The sequence below is a fragment of the Ochotona princeps genome, chromosome 3 (genome assembly GCF_030435755.1).
Source record: "Ochotona princeps isolate mOchPri1 chromosome 3, mOchPri1.hap1, whole genome shotgun sequence".
Lineage (NCBI taxonomy): Eukaryota > Metazoa > Chordata > Mammalia > Lagomorpha > Ochotonidae > Ochotona > Ochotona princeps.
In genome coordinates, this window is record NC_080834.1 from 102,877,934 (window position 1) to 102,892,003 (window position 14,070).

A 14,070-nucleotide genomic window follows, 5' to 3' on the forward strand; every position below is an offset into this window, starting at 1 on the left:
AAAGACTTTCTAGAGCCTCTGCACCTGTGTGCCAAAAAGGTCTGACAGAAGCTGCTTCTGATTAGCCGGAGCCTGGAGCCATCGTGATGGAAGTCCAGGCTACAATTATAGTCCTGATCTACTATAGTAAAATCCAGGCCATCCTGCTGAAAAGAAAGCTGATGTGAAGAGGATGTGGAAGATGAGAGAGAGAGAGCCCGAGTAAGGTGTCAGGCACCACATAAGTGAATAAACTGCCTATGTCTAACTCACCATTATTTGAGACTTCCCTCCTGAAGTCTGAACATGGGGCAGCAGAGACCATTGCTGCCAGTCATAACCTGTCCCTATTCCTGGCCCAGAGAATCATGGGAAAAACAAATGGTTGCTGTTTTCAAGCACAGATTTGAAGTTGTTTTGACTCAGCAATACAAAACTGAAAAATATTGTCAGGGTGACGAAAACAGCTCACAAAATGGCATAGTACGCATATTTCTGAGTGTGTTTCACATAAACACAGATCTATATGTGTGTACATCTTAATAATTATGTTTGTACTCATATAAGGAGAGTTATTCAAAATTTTGTGGAAAATGGAATTAAAAGATGCTCAACTTGGTACAAAAATGATTATGAAATCTATGAATTTAAAAAGATTTTCTAAAAGTTCATGGAAGATGTTTCTCTACAAAAATTGGACATGGATTTCAAAGTTCTGAGCATAAAAATAAACATAAGGGGAATCAAGATGGCAAAATAGGGTAAGGACATGTTTAAACAAATGGAGAAACATTAGCCAGTGTGGGGCAGAGAGGGCACATTCCAGCAAATTAGAAAGGACAGAACAACAGCAGAGGGATACCTGGAGACTGACAGACACAGGAAAGCAACAGACACAAAGGTGTGGTGTTGCAGTGACTGATACCCAGCGACATTCAGTGAGCAGTGGTCTGAACTGCAGTGGTAGCCAGAACGCCTCCAGCAACCAGGTGGGAAGCAATGTTCACCGTGAACTCAGGAGATAAACCCAGACAAAGAACTGCCTGTCCTGCTGGTCTGTGTGATTTGCCAAGCAACAGAGACAGAGCAGCAAGGCCCAGATGAGCAGCAGAGGAATAGGGTGGATTTCCCAGCCCAGTCTGCACCCTAGAGCTGAATCAGCAAAAATTTTGTTTAAGGAGGCAAAGGCCATGGGGTAGGACGGCACATGCATTGAGCTGGGAGTGAACTCATTTCTGGCTCAATGAACTGCATCAACGTGGCATCCTTCAGGTTCCACCCAAGATAGGTCCAGGTAGCCCTCAGACCTGATGACCAGCAGATCAAGAACTCTACTAGTGGCATACCATATGTCATTTTGTACAAAGGGTTTAAGACTGCAGGGACAACAGTGAGCTGTGCATGTGTTGAGCTGAGAGCAAACTCACTGAGCTCAGTGCATTGCACTGGTCCCACACCAAAAAAAATACCAACTGTGGCATCATACGGGTCAAAATACGTCTGTGTGGCCCTCAGACCTAACAGCCAACAGATTCAAGCGAGATCAGCACCACCAACAACCTAGCTATATAGGGCTCCTAGTGTGCCCCTCATCCTGGGACCTGCTCCAACCAGAAGTGGGAGAAAGGTTGTGACAATGGAGCAGCCTCAGCATGGTATCACAGGAGGTGGAGAGTGGTGAATCAGGAGCTAGCGCTATGGAGAACATGGTGGAAATCTAACATAAGAAACCAGACCTGGGACTCGCTGGCAAACAAAGAGCCGTGTATATCAACTGCAACAAGTAAAATCGAACTATAAACCTGTGGGTGACACAGCTTAGAAACCTGCCCCAAGGAGAAGAATCTGATAACCAGAAGTACAATAACCAACAGCAAAAGAAGAGACAAAGGCACAATGAATATGACTGAAGACTCTCCTGCAAAGGAGCAAAACCCTTTGCCAACCTCAGAGTTCACTGAGGAAGACACTGAGAAATGTAGGATGCAAAATTCAAAACTCTTGTTATAAAGCTTCTTAACAACAAGAAGCACGTAAAGCAGACATTCAAAGAATTTAAGGAACATGTCACACTGGAAATGAATCAAATGAAAGCTGACATATCAGAAATGAAGAATACAGTGGAGCAAGTTAAAAGTACAGTGGAGACTCTCCAAAATAGAGTGAAGGAGGTAGAAGAAAGAATCTCAGAATTGGAAGATATTTCCTGTCATCAGGGGGAAACAAACAAAAAGCTGGACACAGAGCTGCATCAGACTAAAAAAGGTATTCAAGAATTGAAAGACACTATTAAGAGGCCAAATGTAAGAGTTATAGGAGTCCCAGAAGGTGCAGAAAGAGAAGCTGGGTTTACAAATGTATTTAATGAAATAACAAGGGAAAATTTTCCTAATCTAGAGAAAGAACTGAGAAGCAGCATCCAGGAGTGGCACAGAACTCCCAGCAGGATTGAACAAAAGCAGCCTTCACCAGGACATATGATCATCAAGCTGTCTTCAATTGAACATAAGAAAAAAATCCTTAGATGCGCACGTGATAAAAATCAACTGACATATAAAGGAATGTCAATTAAACTCACAGGAGACCTCTCGCAGGAAATTCTACAGGCAAGAAGAGAATGGAGCCACTTATTCCAGATTGTAAAAGCAAAAATTGTCAGTCCAGGATAACATACCCAGTGAAGCTTTCCTTTGTCTTTGAAAATGAAATAAAATTCTTCCACAATGAAGAAAATTTAAAAGAATATGCCTCTTCCAAAGCTGCCCTACAAATGAAGCTTAAAGATGTTCTCTTGGCAGAGAAGGGGATAGCACCCACCAAAACTAAAGGCAAATGTGAAGAACATCCCAGTAAAATAGCAACAGAAGACTAAATCAATGAACAACCCAATGCAAAAATGACAGAACCAAGTTACCACCCATTCATATTAACCCTGTATGTAAATGGCTTAAACTCATCAATCAAATGTCATAGATTAGACTGGATTTAAAAACAAATCCCATTTATTTGTTACCTACAGGAGACATATCTCTCCAATAAAGATCAACAGAAACTGTACCTCACGGATTTTGATTTGTTTTTATTAGTTTCATCTCTTCAAAACACTTTGTTCTGATTGAATTCTTCAATGACTCGTACATCATACATTAGCATCATTTTCTTCAAGAAGGTTCTTGATTTCCTTTTTAATTTCTTCAGCAACACATTTGTCATTCAGTAGAATGTTATTTAACTTCATAGTGTTGTTAATTTCCATTTTCTTCCTGTTGTTGATTTTGTTTTGTGGCTTTTCATTTAAGGGGACATAAAGTAACTGTGCAATGGAAACTATCATATCTAGTAGCATGTTATTTAACTTCATGCTATTGTAAATTTCCATTTTCTTCCTGTTGTTGATTTTGTATTGTTGCTTTTCTTTTAAAGGGATGTATAGTAACTGTGTAATGGAGACTATCATATCCAGACATGAGGATATAGTGCAGTATGCATCTCTACCACCAGGCAAAGATGGACTCCCAATGAAACTGTTTACTAACATCTTGACAATTGGATGCTGGACTCTCTGCCATTGCCCATGCCCACAATGATGGACATATGACTGTTTATGAAGAACTATACTACAGTAATGATATAGGGGAACTCAGTGAGAGAGGAGGGAACTAAATAGGGGATAAGCGAAATCCCAGGGCCTATGGAACTGTATCATAAAATGATAATAATAATAATAAGCAGCAGAAGTAAAATTTTTAAGAGAAAATAAACATAAGTATCTTTTAAAAATATTTCCATTTACTTTCATTTTATTTGAAAGGCAGTGAGACAGAGATAGGCAAAGAGACAGAGAGAGATCTTGCATCCAATGGTTCATTCCCCAAGTAGCCACAATAACCTGGGCACTTCAGGCTGAAGCCAGGAGCCAGGAACTCCATCCACATGGATGGCAAAAGCCCAAGCACTTCATCCATCAGCTGCTGCTTTCCAGAGTATGGATCAGCTGGAAGCTTAATGGAAAGCAAAGTTAGAACTCAAACCCAGGTGCTCCAATATGGATATGGACATCTGAAGCAGCATCCAGTTTTTAAGATTCATTCATTCATTCATTCATTTTAAAGGCAGAGTTACAGAAAGAGGTGGAAAGACACATGCACAGAAGAGATCGTCCATCTGCTGCTTCACTCCCCAACAGCCAGGGGTGGAACTGACCAGGGCCAGGGGCCTGGAACTCCATCTTCTGGTTGAAGGATTTCAGTCATCTTCTGCTGCCGGGCAGCACCTGAATTGCTGCACCAAGCACTGCTTCCTTAGGACAACCTTTTAATATCATTTCCCACAAACTTTCTCAAAGACTTTCATACTTGTGCATATGTATTTTAGTATATCTTTTGATACCTACATTTGTACTCAAATACAGTAGTTAGGGATTATTGCTGGGAAATAAGACCCTAGACACATTCAAGTTTCACCTCTCTGGTTTCCAGAATGTTGTTATTGTATTATACAAATATCTTGACGTAGCATTTGTCTTTTTTGACAAGCAGTTTACATTGTTAATTCAGAAGACATGATCAACTTCATGAGGGAATTTCACAGGACATGGGAAAATGGAAGAAATGGGTAATGTACATTTTCTATGAACTTCTGAGCCGTGTGTGTGTACAGGTACAGAGGTATGTGGAAAATAAATGTATATGCCTGTGACAGCAGCTTTCAGATGACTCTCCTTCCATAGAGCACGTCATCTAGAAGGTTCTGATAGTGCCCGGTGGACCCAGGCACAGTGGAGCCTTTCCTATTTGGCAGCCCCATTGGTAGAAGTTCTCTATTCTTAGGCTGTACACTTCATTATTTCTCTATTGTAAAACTCCTGTTTATGCAGTTATGGAAGAGCAGTTTCCATGGCAATGCAAGCTGACTGAATGCCAGAATGCATCTCAAATTGGTGTTAGGGGCTTTCTCAGGGTTTCCTCTGAGGATGAATCATGTTCCAAGAATCATGATCTCTCCCAGCTCTCCTGTGGGAACAGCAGTACCAGAGCACCTCATCTAGCCCTGGGGCAGGGACAAGAGGAGGACAGCATGGCAGGGAAAGAAAAGACCCAGACCACAGGAAAGCCCACAGACAGCACCTTCTGAGTCGCCCCATCCTGCCCTCTGGGGAGCCTGTGCTACCTTTTCCTTTGCTCCCTGCAGCATCCTGGACTCTCCTGGTTCTCCAACTCCTCCTCAATGTCTTCTTCTGCCTCCTTTACCCTCCCTGAGTGCCCACTGGAGTCGTCCCAGCGAGCCTCATTAAATGTCCTCCCCTCTCTTCTAACATTTCTGCTCTCTCCATTCTTACCACTTTTTTTTTTTTTTGCCCTGCTGAGTCACACAGGATTCCTAAGTCAGAGCTGTAGTTTAACCTCTTACTAATTGCCATTCAATCCACACTTCATCTATTCCTGCCCCGGAAAGCAGAACTTACATAATGGGAAGGGGTTCTATTGGTCTCGCCACTGCTTCCTCGACTCCCACTCCCAACCCCTACCTTGCACCAAGGCATGCGCTAGGCTCCCCACCTGTGAACTGCTTGTGGTTCTTAGCACCTCCCATGCAGTCTTTCTTACTTCCCTGCACATGCTCAAGCTCCTTCCAAGACTTGGAATACCCCATCCCTGGAGTCCAAGAATACCCCTTCCCAGTGGCAAGTGCATTGCACAGTCTCCCACCATGGAGAGTGAGGCCTTGCCCCAAGCTCCCCATTTCTTAAGTAGGGCCATGCCTGCTGCCTCACTGTTTGAATTGTGTTCATCTTTTCCCCACTCCAGGGTATGAGCTCTCTGGGGATGGGAGCTGTGTCTCATTCATTGCTGGCTTTCTGATGGCTGATGCCTGTGAATGCGTCAGTGGAGTTGTCATCATTATCTCAAAATCAACCTTCCCCATTGGGGCCCACCAGCCCTGCATCTTAATGCCATTCATTTTGTACAGATTTAGTCCTTGAAATATCTTGAATGGTTCCTTTTTGTTCTATCAGTTTTGCTGAGACATCCACCACAATTTCCACAAATTAGCATCTGTTCATTGTTACACTCCAGTTTCCTGGGCTCAGACTAGATCTCACCCAAAGAACCCTGCTTGATCCAATTATCCTGCAAAGCTCAGTGGCTCTACATTTTGCCACTTTGGCCTTAGGCCCACATTTTGACCTTGCTAGCCCAAGGCTTCCTGTAGCCCCCCTATCCGTCCTACATTCTCCCTGATATTCCTTGCCCCTCCTCTGCATCCAGCTCAGGAACTGTCCTTTCCACCCATTCCCCATGGCTCCTGCTTTTTCTTCCATTTCTCACTCCCTATATAATGCCTACATTTTATTTTGAAATATTTATTTATTTGAAAAGCAGAGCTAGAGCTAAAGACAGAGATCTTTCATTTGCTGATTCACTCCCCAGATGGCTACAATAGCTCAGGTTGGGCCAGGCTGAAGCCCAGAGCTTTACCTGGGTCTCTCAGGTCAGTGGCACGGACCTGAGCACTTGCGCCATCCTTTGTTGCTTTCCCAGGTGCATTAGGAGAGAGATCAGTCTTCTGTTACAGCTTCAATAGTGTCTCCTCCCTGCCAAATTCATATGTTGAAGTCCTTGCACCAGGACTTCAGGGTATGACCTCACACAGAGTTACTAAAATGTAACTGGTCAAGACGAGGCCACGCTGGAGTAGGATGGGTCCAAGCTAACACTGTGTCCTTGGGAAAAGGAGGCATTTAGACAAAGGCACACACTCAGGGACACACACCTGATGCTCTACAAACCAAGGAGGGACAAGGCTTCCTTCGCAGTCTTTATAAAGTGGCAGCCTTGTGACCCTTGATTTGAGACTTCTTGTCTCCCGAAGTCTGAGAGAACAGGTGTGTGGCTGAGTCCGTGCATGCCACAGCACTGTGCTCGCAGCCTAAGGAAGCCCCACACTCTGCTGGCATGCTCTCCCTTCTCATTGACGTGCTCAGGTTGGTTCACGCCACTGAAGCTGCCTATCTGCTGCCTTCCCCCTGTGCTCAGATGTCATACGCACATTCCTGAACCCCAAGGAGATTCTGATCCCTCAAGGAAAGGTCTTGTCTTTGTGCTTCATTCCTGACAGGACTTGGTACTTTGCAGACCTACAGAGCAGACTGAATAAAATTGAATTTACCCAGGAGGACGTTTGCCTGCTCTTTGTCAATACATTATAGGGGTTCTGTAAACCATCCAGATCAGACAAGAGGGCACAGCTCCAGGGTGCTGGGAAGGAAGCTGACAAGTAACAGTTACCCTAGGTAACAAATGTATCATCCATTGGTCTTAACGAGCAATAGGGTCAGAGGACATCAGGGCCTGAAGAGATCAAGCCTCTCACTGCACTGCAGAGGGGTGGGGTTCAGGGATGCAAGGGCCGTCACATCACAGACAGCAGTAAGAGGCAGAGTCTGCACTTGACCCAGATGTCCTTTCCGCCAGGCCAGTGGTAGGCTCCTAGGGGACTGCCCTGCGCAACAGCAGCTGGAGGGCAGACACATTGTAGGCTTCATTACAGTGAATAGAATTAAGCAATATTCTAACCACGTGGGCTACAGCTCTTCAAAATTCTGTCATCAAGAGTAAAATACTACCAAGCTGATGTGTATGTGGAGAAAGGCATCCTTGACCAATAAGAAATCAAGAGCATCAAGCACACTTACAGTAGCCTGTGGCGATGGCAAGAGTCTGTTGATTGTTTCAGAAAACACAGTAGAACTGAAGAAACTCCTAATTCATGGTTTAAGGTGCTTTGACTGATCCAAGAATTATTAGAAAGTGCAGACTTTACCTTAGCCAATCTTCTAAAACTGGTAGATATATAACTTTCTTGCCATAAAATCTATCTGAAAAGTACAGTTGTATGAAAGCTGGGAAAAAAGAGCAAAACACTTATGATCATGTTAGCCAGACAAAGTAAACATAAAAAGCTGTACCCAGCGCAAATGTCACCTGTAAAGCAAGGTACACAGGAGAGCTGTGCCACAGAGTTAACTGGTGATTTCTAAACTATTCTAGTTATTTTCAAGGACATTACATTCCAAACTTCTATGGTGAGCAGGTGCTGTCAACAGAGTCTGAAAATAATGATTCTCTTATTTTAAAGACACTGATTCTGTGTTTCAGTAGAAGCCAGGAGGTTCACCGTTGTCCCCACGGCTTTGCAGTGATGACACTATACTGACCAGGAAGCCATTTCCTGGACAAGGGGGAAATACTATCCCAGAGCTGTTGATCTGCTTACTTACACTCAGAGTACTTCTGGAGCTGGTCAAATTCTTCTGCAGTGAGAGACACCCACAGTTCTTCACTCATATTTGCACTTGGTAGGGGCTGAAAGCCTCGGCCAGGACTGGAGCTCTGTTTATCAGAGGGAAGCCCAGCCTAGGCTCTGATTCATTGCAAATATACAGTGGCTACACTGTCAGGAGATTTCTCAGAGCCCCCACAAGTCCTTGGCAGCAACAGGTGAGTACACACTTGCTCTATTCCTCAGGCAACATCTTCCTTTCTGTGGTTAGGAAGATCCGGAAATCCTGAGTCTTCCTAGGGGAGAAGCAGAAAAGACACTGTAAGCAGAATTTTTTAAAAAAATCAACCCATGTTCTCTGCAGCAAGACGTTCAGGAAGCAATAGTTCCATGGGCTGCAAGGGAAGGAGTGCCTCTGTGTCCCAGCCAGGTCTGAAGGAGGCAACCAGAACAATGAGAGCAGGGAAGTCCAGTTGTTAGCTGGATTGGCATTTGGGTGGCCGACCCTGGCCTGCGTGCACAGGCAGGCTGCACTCCTGAGCCCTGGGGATTGACTTTTTAAATTTTTAAAATTTATGTATTATTTATTCATTCATTGTGATGTAAGGCAGTGTCGACAGAGGATGTATTGGATGATAACGAGAGAGAGAACCTTTCATGTGTTGTTTCATTCCCCCAAATGGCCACATGGCCAAGGTTAGGCCAGACTGAAGCCAGGAGTCAAGAGCCAGGAGCCAAGGAGTTTCCTCCAAGTCTCCTACAAGGGTTCTTCCTCTGTCTCCCCAGGTACATTCACAGGGAGCTGGATGAGAACTGCATTAGCCAGGACTTGAACCAGAGCCCACATGGCGTGCTGGCACAGAACTATTCCATTTGGGATTTTCAAGTATCTCACCAGAGCTGCCATCAAGGTTCTCTAAGGGCATCCTTGCAGCCTTAGGCTGTTAGCAGCCTCAGGAGAGATTTGAGGAACTGTAGTTTATGTGAGATGACTTGAAAGGTGGGCTAGTCTGCCCTCCACTGGCTTATAAACTCCACCATGACACCTGCTTAACTTCCTCTAGCAAACCACTTGGGAGACTAAGTGACTTCCTAGGCTGGCTGACATCTAATGACCGAAGCCACTGGTTCTCTGTCCCCTCAGAGCCATAAAAAACAGTTAGGTTGGCAGGCAGGCAGGCAGGCATGAGGTAGCCTGAGGGAATGGAAGGGGAGGGAGTCCCACAAACACCTGCACAGCATCTTCCCCTTTAAGCCTTTCCTAGCAGAAGTGTTTCATGCCTTTCATGCCTTTGGTCATCAAATTAATTTTTGCAGGATGTTAAATGAATGTAATGGGTTAGCACCAGCATTTAAAACAATGGAATGGAATGGAATGGAATGGAATGGAATGGAATGGAATAGAATAGAATAGAATAGAATAGAATAGAATAGAATAGAATAGAACAGAACAAAATGGGGTTGAAAATGCTAGAGGGCATCCACTGTAGTAAGGGTAAATATTGTTGCATGTAATTTTTGTTTCAGTTATATGCAAGTGTTTGCCACCCAATGCAAAATGTCTCTTATTTTTGGGTTGGCACTAATGAAGAGTTGGAAAACAAAGTCAATTGACCTAAATGGGAGGAAGCATGAAGACCAATTGAAAACACAGGTTCTGATGTTGCCAAGGAACAAGTTGTTTTACTAAAATTGAATTCATTCTGGACACCTGCTGAGGTAGTTCTGGGAACCTGGAGTATTGGAGCCATACTGGATTTAGATGGCCAGGGGGTGGCACATTTGGTTAAGTTACAAGGAGGAGAGTACAGCCTTGGTTGATGTGGGCTGCTGGGCTGACACAGAGCTGAGGGAAGGTGCTAGAAGGCAAAACATTCTAGCTTTGCAAAGATCTTCCATCTGGCAGAACTCAGGACATGGGTGGGAACAGACGGCCAAGGAACGAGCTGTCTGCCTCCCAGGGAGTGTTCAAGCTCTACTTTCTCTCCCTAAGAAGCCCAGTTCACCTCTTTATTCACCTGTTTCTGCTCTGGCCACTAGGCATCATGCAGTCCAGTTCTGCTTCAGCTGCTCTCTCTGCAGCCTTTGCCATGGCAAACACCTCCCTGCTCTTGCTGAGTGCTCCCCCTCAGTCTCCTCCTTCAGTCCCTTCTGCCAGCTGTGAATACTGGTGTGTCCACCATCCTGTCCTCAGCTGCCACCTCACGTGCCTTCCCTGACTCCCTCTTCCACTCATTCCCAGGCACGTTGCTCCAGGCCTGAGCCCTGGCCTCCATCTGACCTTGAGTATTTAGAATCCTCAGTCCATATCTGCACATCCAACTGTCTTCTGGGATTGCCTTGAGTGTTCCCAGCCAGCACAAACCAACACCCTGTGGTTCCCACAATCTGCTCCTCCTTTGTATTCTAGTCATGCCCTGACAGGCTCAGCATAAGCTCCTGAGATCCCAGGACCAATTTAAAAGGTTGAAATCTTTGCTGTGCCCCTTCCATTCCCTCCCACCAGAACGTTAGGTAACTGTGATCCTTATCATCTTCCTCTGCTGCTCTCCTCATCTTGGGATTTTTTTTCTCCCCTACTTGATCTGCTCTCTGAATTGCCAACCAGTAACGAAGTTCTTCAGTGATTTCTACTGCCTACAGTATAAGATGTAATCTTCCATTCATGCTATACAAAGTACTTAATAACCTGCTCCCTGATAACCAATCCAGTCCAAAAGCAAGGGTGTTCTTTAGAAACATTTTCCATAATACTCAGGAATTCAGCATTACAGTTACTATTACCACTGTGGCTGCTGCCATTTAGCAAACACTGTGCTAGGAGCTTTACCACATTACCCAATTTAGTCCTCCTGACAGCCATATGAGTTAAGTGGCTCTGCAGATGAGGGAAATGAGGCTAAGTGTTCAGAAAATATGTCAGGGAGAAAGAAGGAAGCATAGTATTTTTGTTTCAGGAAGTTGCTCTGGCCTGATCACTCTGTACACTATCAGAAGCAAAGGAGTTCTAAGAGGACATAGTGATTCTCTGCATGAAAGGGCAACCTTGAACTTGAAGACAACAGGTAGGGAGCTGGAAGCTGAGTTCTGCCTTTTGTTAGTCATTTGATCCTAAGCAAGCATTTAATTTCTTGAACTTTGATTTCTTCCTCTTACAAAGGAGGTACTAAAGAGAAAGCTCACTAGATCGGTGTTAATTTATGCAAGAAATAGGGAAAAAAATCCAAACTTATACCTAGCATAATGTCTGTCACAATGTCATTACTTACGGCAGATACAACACTTAGCCACAGGGCCTATGCCATCAACCAATAGCACGGAGTGAAAGGTCTCCAGGGCTATGTCCCAGGCTCCCAGATCTGATTTATCCTACCTCTGATGGCTGTAATTTAGTGATTACTCAACAAAATGCCAGCCACCAGTCTAGCCTACACTAATCATTCCTGCTGGATTCTTGTTTGGATAGTAGGTTTTTAATTCCATCATTCCTTCTGTATGTATTAATTGAAGAGCTTTTCCTTCTCCTTTATAGTTATATTCCTATGAGATTACATCTATACTAGAAATAAATATACATTATATTAAAGTAAAACCTTTTCATATAAATGCAGATTTCACTAATGTATAGTATTGTTTAGTATTTTATTAAGTGGATTATTATCTCAAATCATGCCAGGTTTGACAAGTATAAACTCATTTAAGGTAGTTCCTGGCTGTAGACACGTAGCCTTCATTCTGTGAACACTCATACTTCCTGGCATTACAAAATGTTTGAGGCTCACTTGGTACTTCTTCAGTCCTTGTCTTTGGGTCAGCCATTTCTCCTGATTCCTTTTAGTGGAGAAGGTGATTTGAAGCCAAGGTTTGAACATTAGGTGGTGCCTTACTTTTAGATTCAATGAGGGACTGAGCTAGGGAACATAAGCAGATATACATGCACTTACCTCGTCTTTGTTGCCTCTTTCTCTGTCCCTCCAACTACCTAGCTATCCATCAATCTATCCATCCAGCTGTGCATGTTAACACCCTGAATTCATACTCATCTCTAACATTACAATGTCAATTTCAGACTTTCATTTATTCCGATTTTTAAACCTTCTCCAACAGACTTTTGTTCACTGCCTACAATATCATTATTTTCTCAATGTTAAAACATACATGAAATCACTTCAGAATTGTTAGTTTATACTCCTGTGAAGAACAAAATTGAGTTCCCGACTTGTTCACAATTCTTTTGTTTCCAGCCCACAGCACATTCCTCCAAATACTATTTTCAAAAGTTACTTAAGTCTATTCATTCCCACTCCATTTGTTCCTGTTTCAATTTGCCTTTAGAGCTCTTTCTCCCTTCCCATGACTTCTTGTTTAGTATAGTCCCAAAAGTCATAATTATATAAGAAGGTATACACAAAGTGACATTGTTTTCCAGTGTTCCTTTCACTCTGTCCTCATCCCAGCTCCTTTCTACTTTATTCCCACCCACTACTGACAACTTTTAGTCTACCCCTCCTATGCTTATTTTTGCACAACTGAGCAGACATACATACTTTCTCTCCTTTTTTTATTACACAAAAGATGGCATATTGCAGCCTTCATTTGCACATTGTTTTCCCCCCAGTTAAGGATATATCCAAGGAATCACTCCATGTCTTTCACGGAGTTCTTCCTCACTTAAAACCAAATTCAATTCCAGCATGTCCCTGTCTAGAACCCTTCAGAGGCCTCTATTAGCTTCTAGGATAAAGAGCCAGTTCCTTAGCCATTTCCAGAAGGTTCTTTACTTATGGTGACATCTCACCTTGTCGTTCTATCCCTATCCCCTCATGCCTCACAGCTCAGAAAAGCCTGTGGTCTACTCCTGCACCAAAGAGCCAGGCCCATGGTAGGAAGTAATAAACATGAGCAAATGGATCAAAAACCAACCATGTTGTTAATCAGCCTGGAATGCCCTTCACTCCTTCCTTCCCACAACAAACCTCTACTCATTTGGTCACACTAAAACGGTCACTTGTAAAGATTTTTCGAGCTCAAATATACCTGCTCTCCCAGTGGTGTACTGTGGAGCTCTGGGTATCCTCTACGGTAGTAGAGTAGCCCCATGTGGGAGATGATACAGACTAGCATTTGAGCAGTAGAGTAGGAATGCAAGGGAATTGTGGGAGCCACCTGAGGGCTGAGAAAGCTTCCTGAAAGAGCTACTGCATTTGCTGAGGAATGATGCTAAGGGGAAGAGGTACCTATTGTAATAACTCAGCAAATATTCTTATCTTTGTTGTGTCTGTTGGTGCTTGGTGTTAGGCTTTATAATGGAAGGAGGCGCACCACTATTTCTATCAGAAAAAATTCAGGATCTGAAACACTATTTGTTCAGAAGGTATCCTACATGACAGCCCGCCTCTGGTGTTTTGTTCTTCCAAGGAGAGGACAGCCAATGCTTACAATGCCTATTCCAGCTTAGGCCAGGTGGTCCTTCCCTTTCAGCAGTCCGCCCGGCAGCTCTCCTCATTGAGGCTTTTTGCAATAAAAACAATCCTATCACCACTCTGAGAAGTCTCCTTGCAGAAAACAAATGAATGAAATTTTCTAAATAAAACAGAGAGTGGATGTTGTCTGACTTGGATGGGAAAAGAGTATTTTCTGTCACTAAGGCTATGCCACTTGCAGCAAACACCCCATAGTCTGCGGTCTCAGCTTCTTTGGGCACAAAATGCTGGTGTGGGAATCAAGGTTTCTGAAGCCTTTTCCAGCTCTGTAACTCCACAATGGATCAAACCATATTTGCCTATACAGATGTCAGTACAGAAATCA

At 43.7% G+C, this 14,070-nt stretch overlaps 1 protein-coding gene across 3 annotated transcripts in view; it reads right to left on the reverse strand.

Moving 5' to 3' along the window:
• DGKG (diacylglycerol kinase gamma) overlaps positions 1 to 14,070 on the reverse strand; it is a 196,364-nt gene that overhangs the window by 145,944 nt on the left and 36,350 nt on the right. For all 3 annotated transcript variants that reach the window (XM_058662200.1, XM_004591248.3, XM_004591245.3), the window contains exon 2: positions 8,261 to 8,558. In XM_058662200.1, the coding sequence (XP_058518183.1) occupies positions 8,261 to 8,327 (67 nt within the window). In that variant the 5' untranslated portion in view covers positions 8,328 to 8,558. The remainder of the gene's footprint in view (positions 1 to 8,260; positions 8,559 to 14,070) is intronic.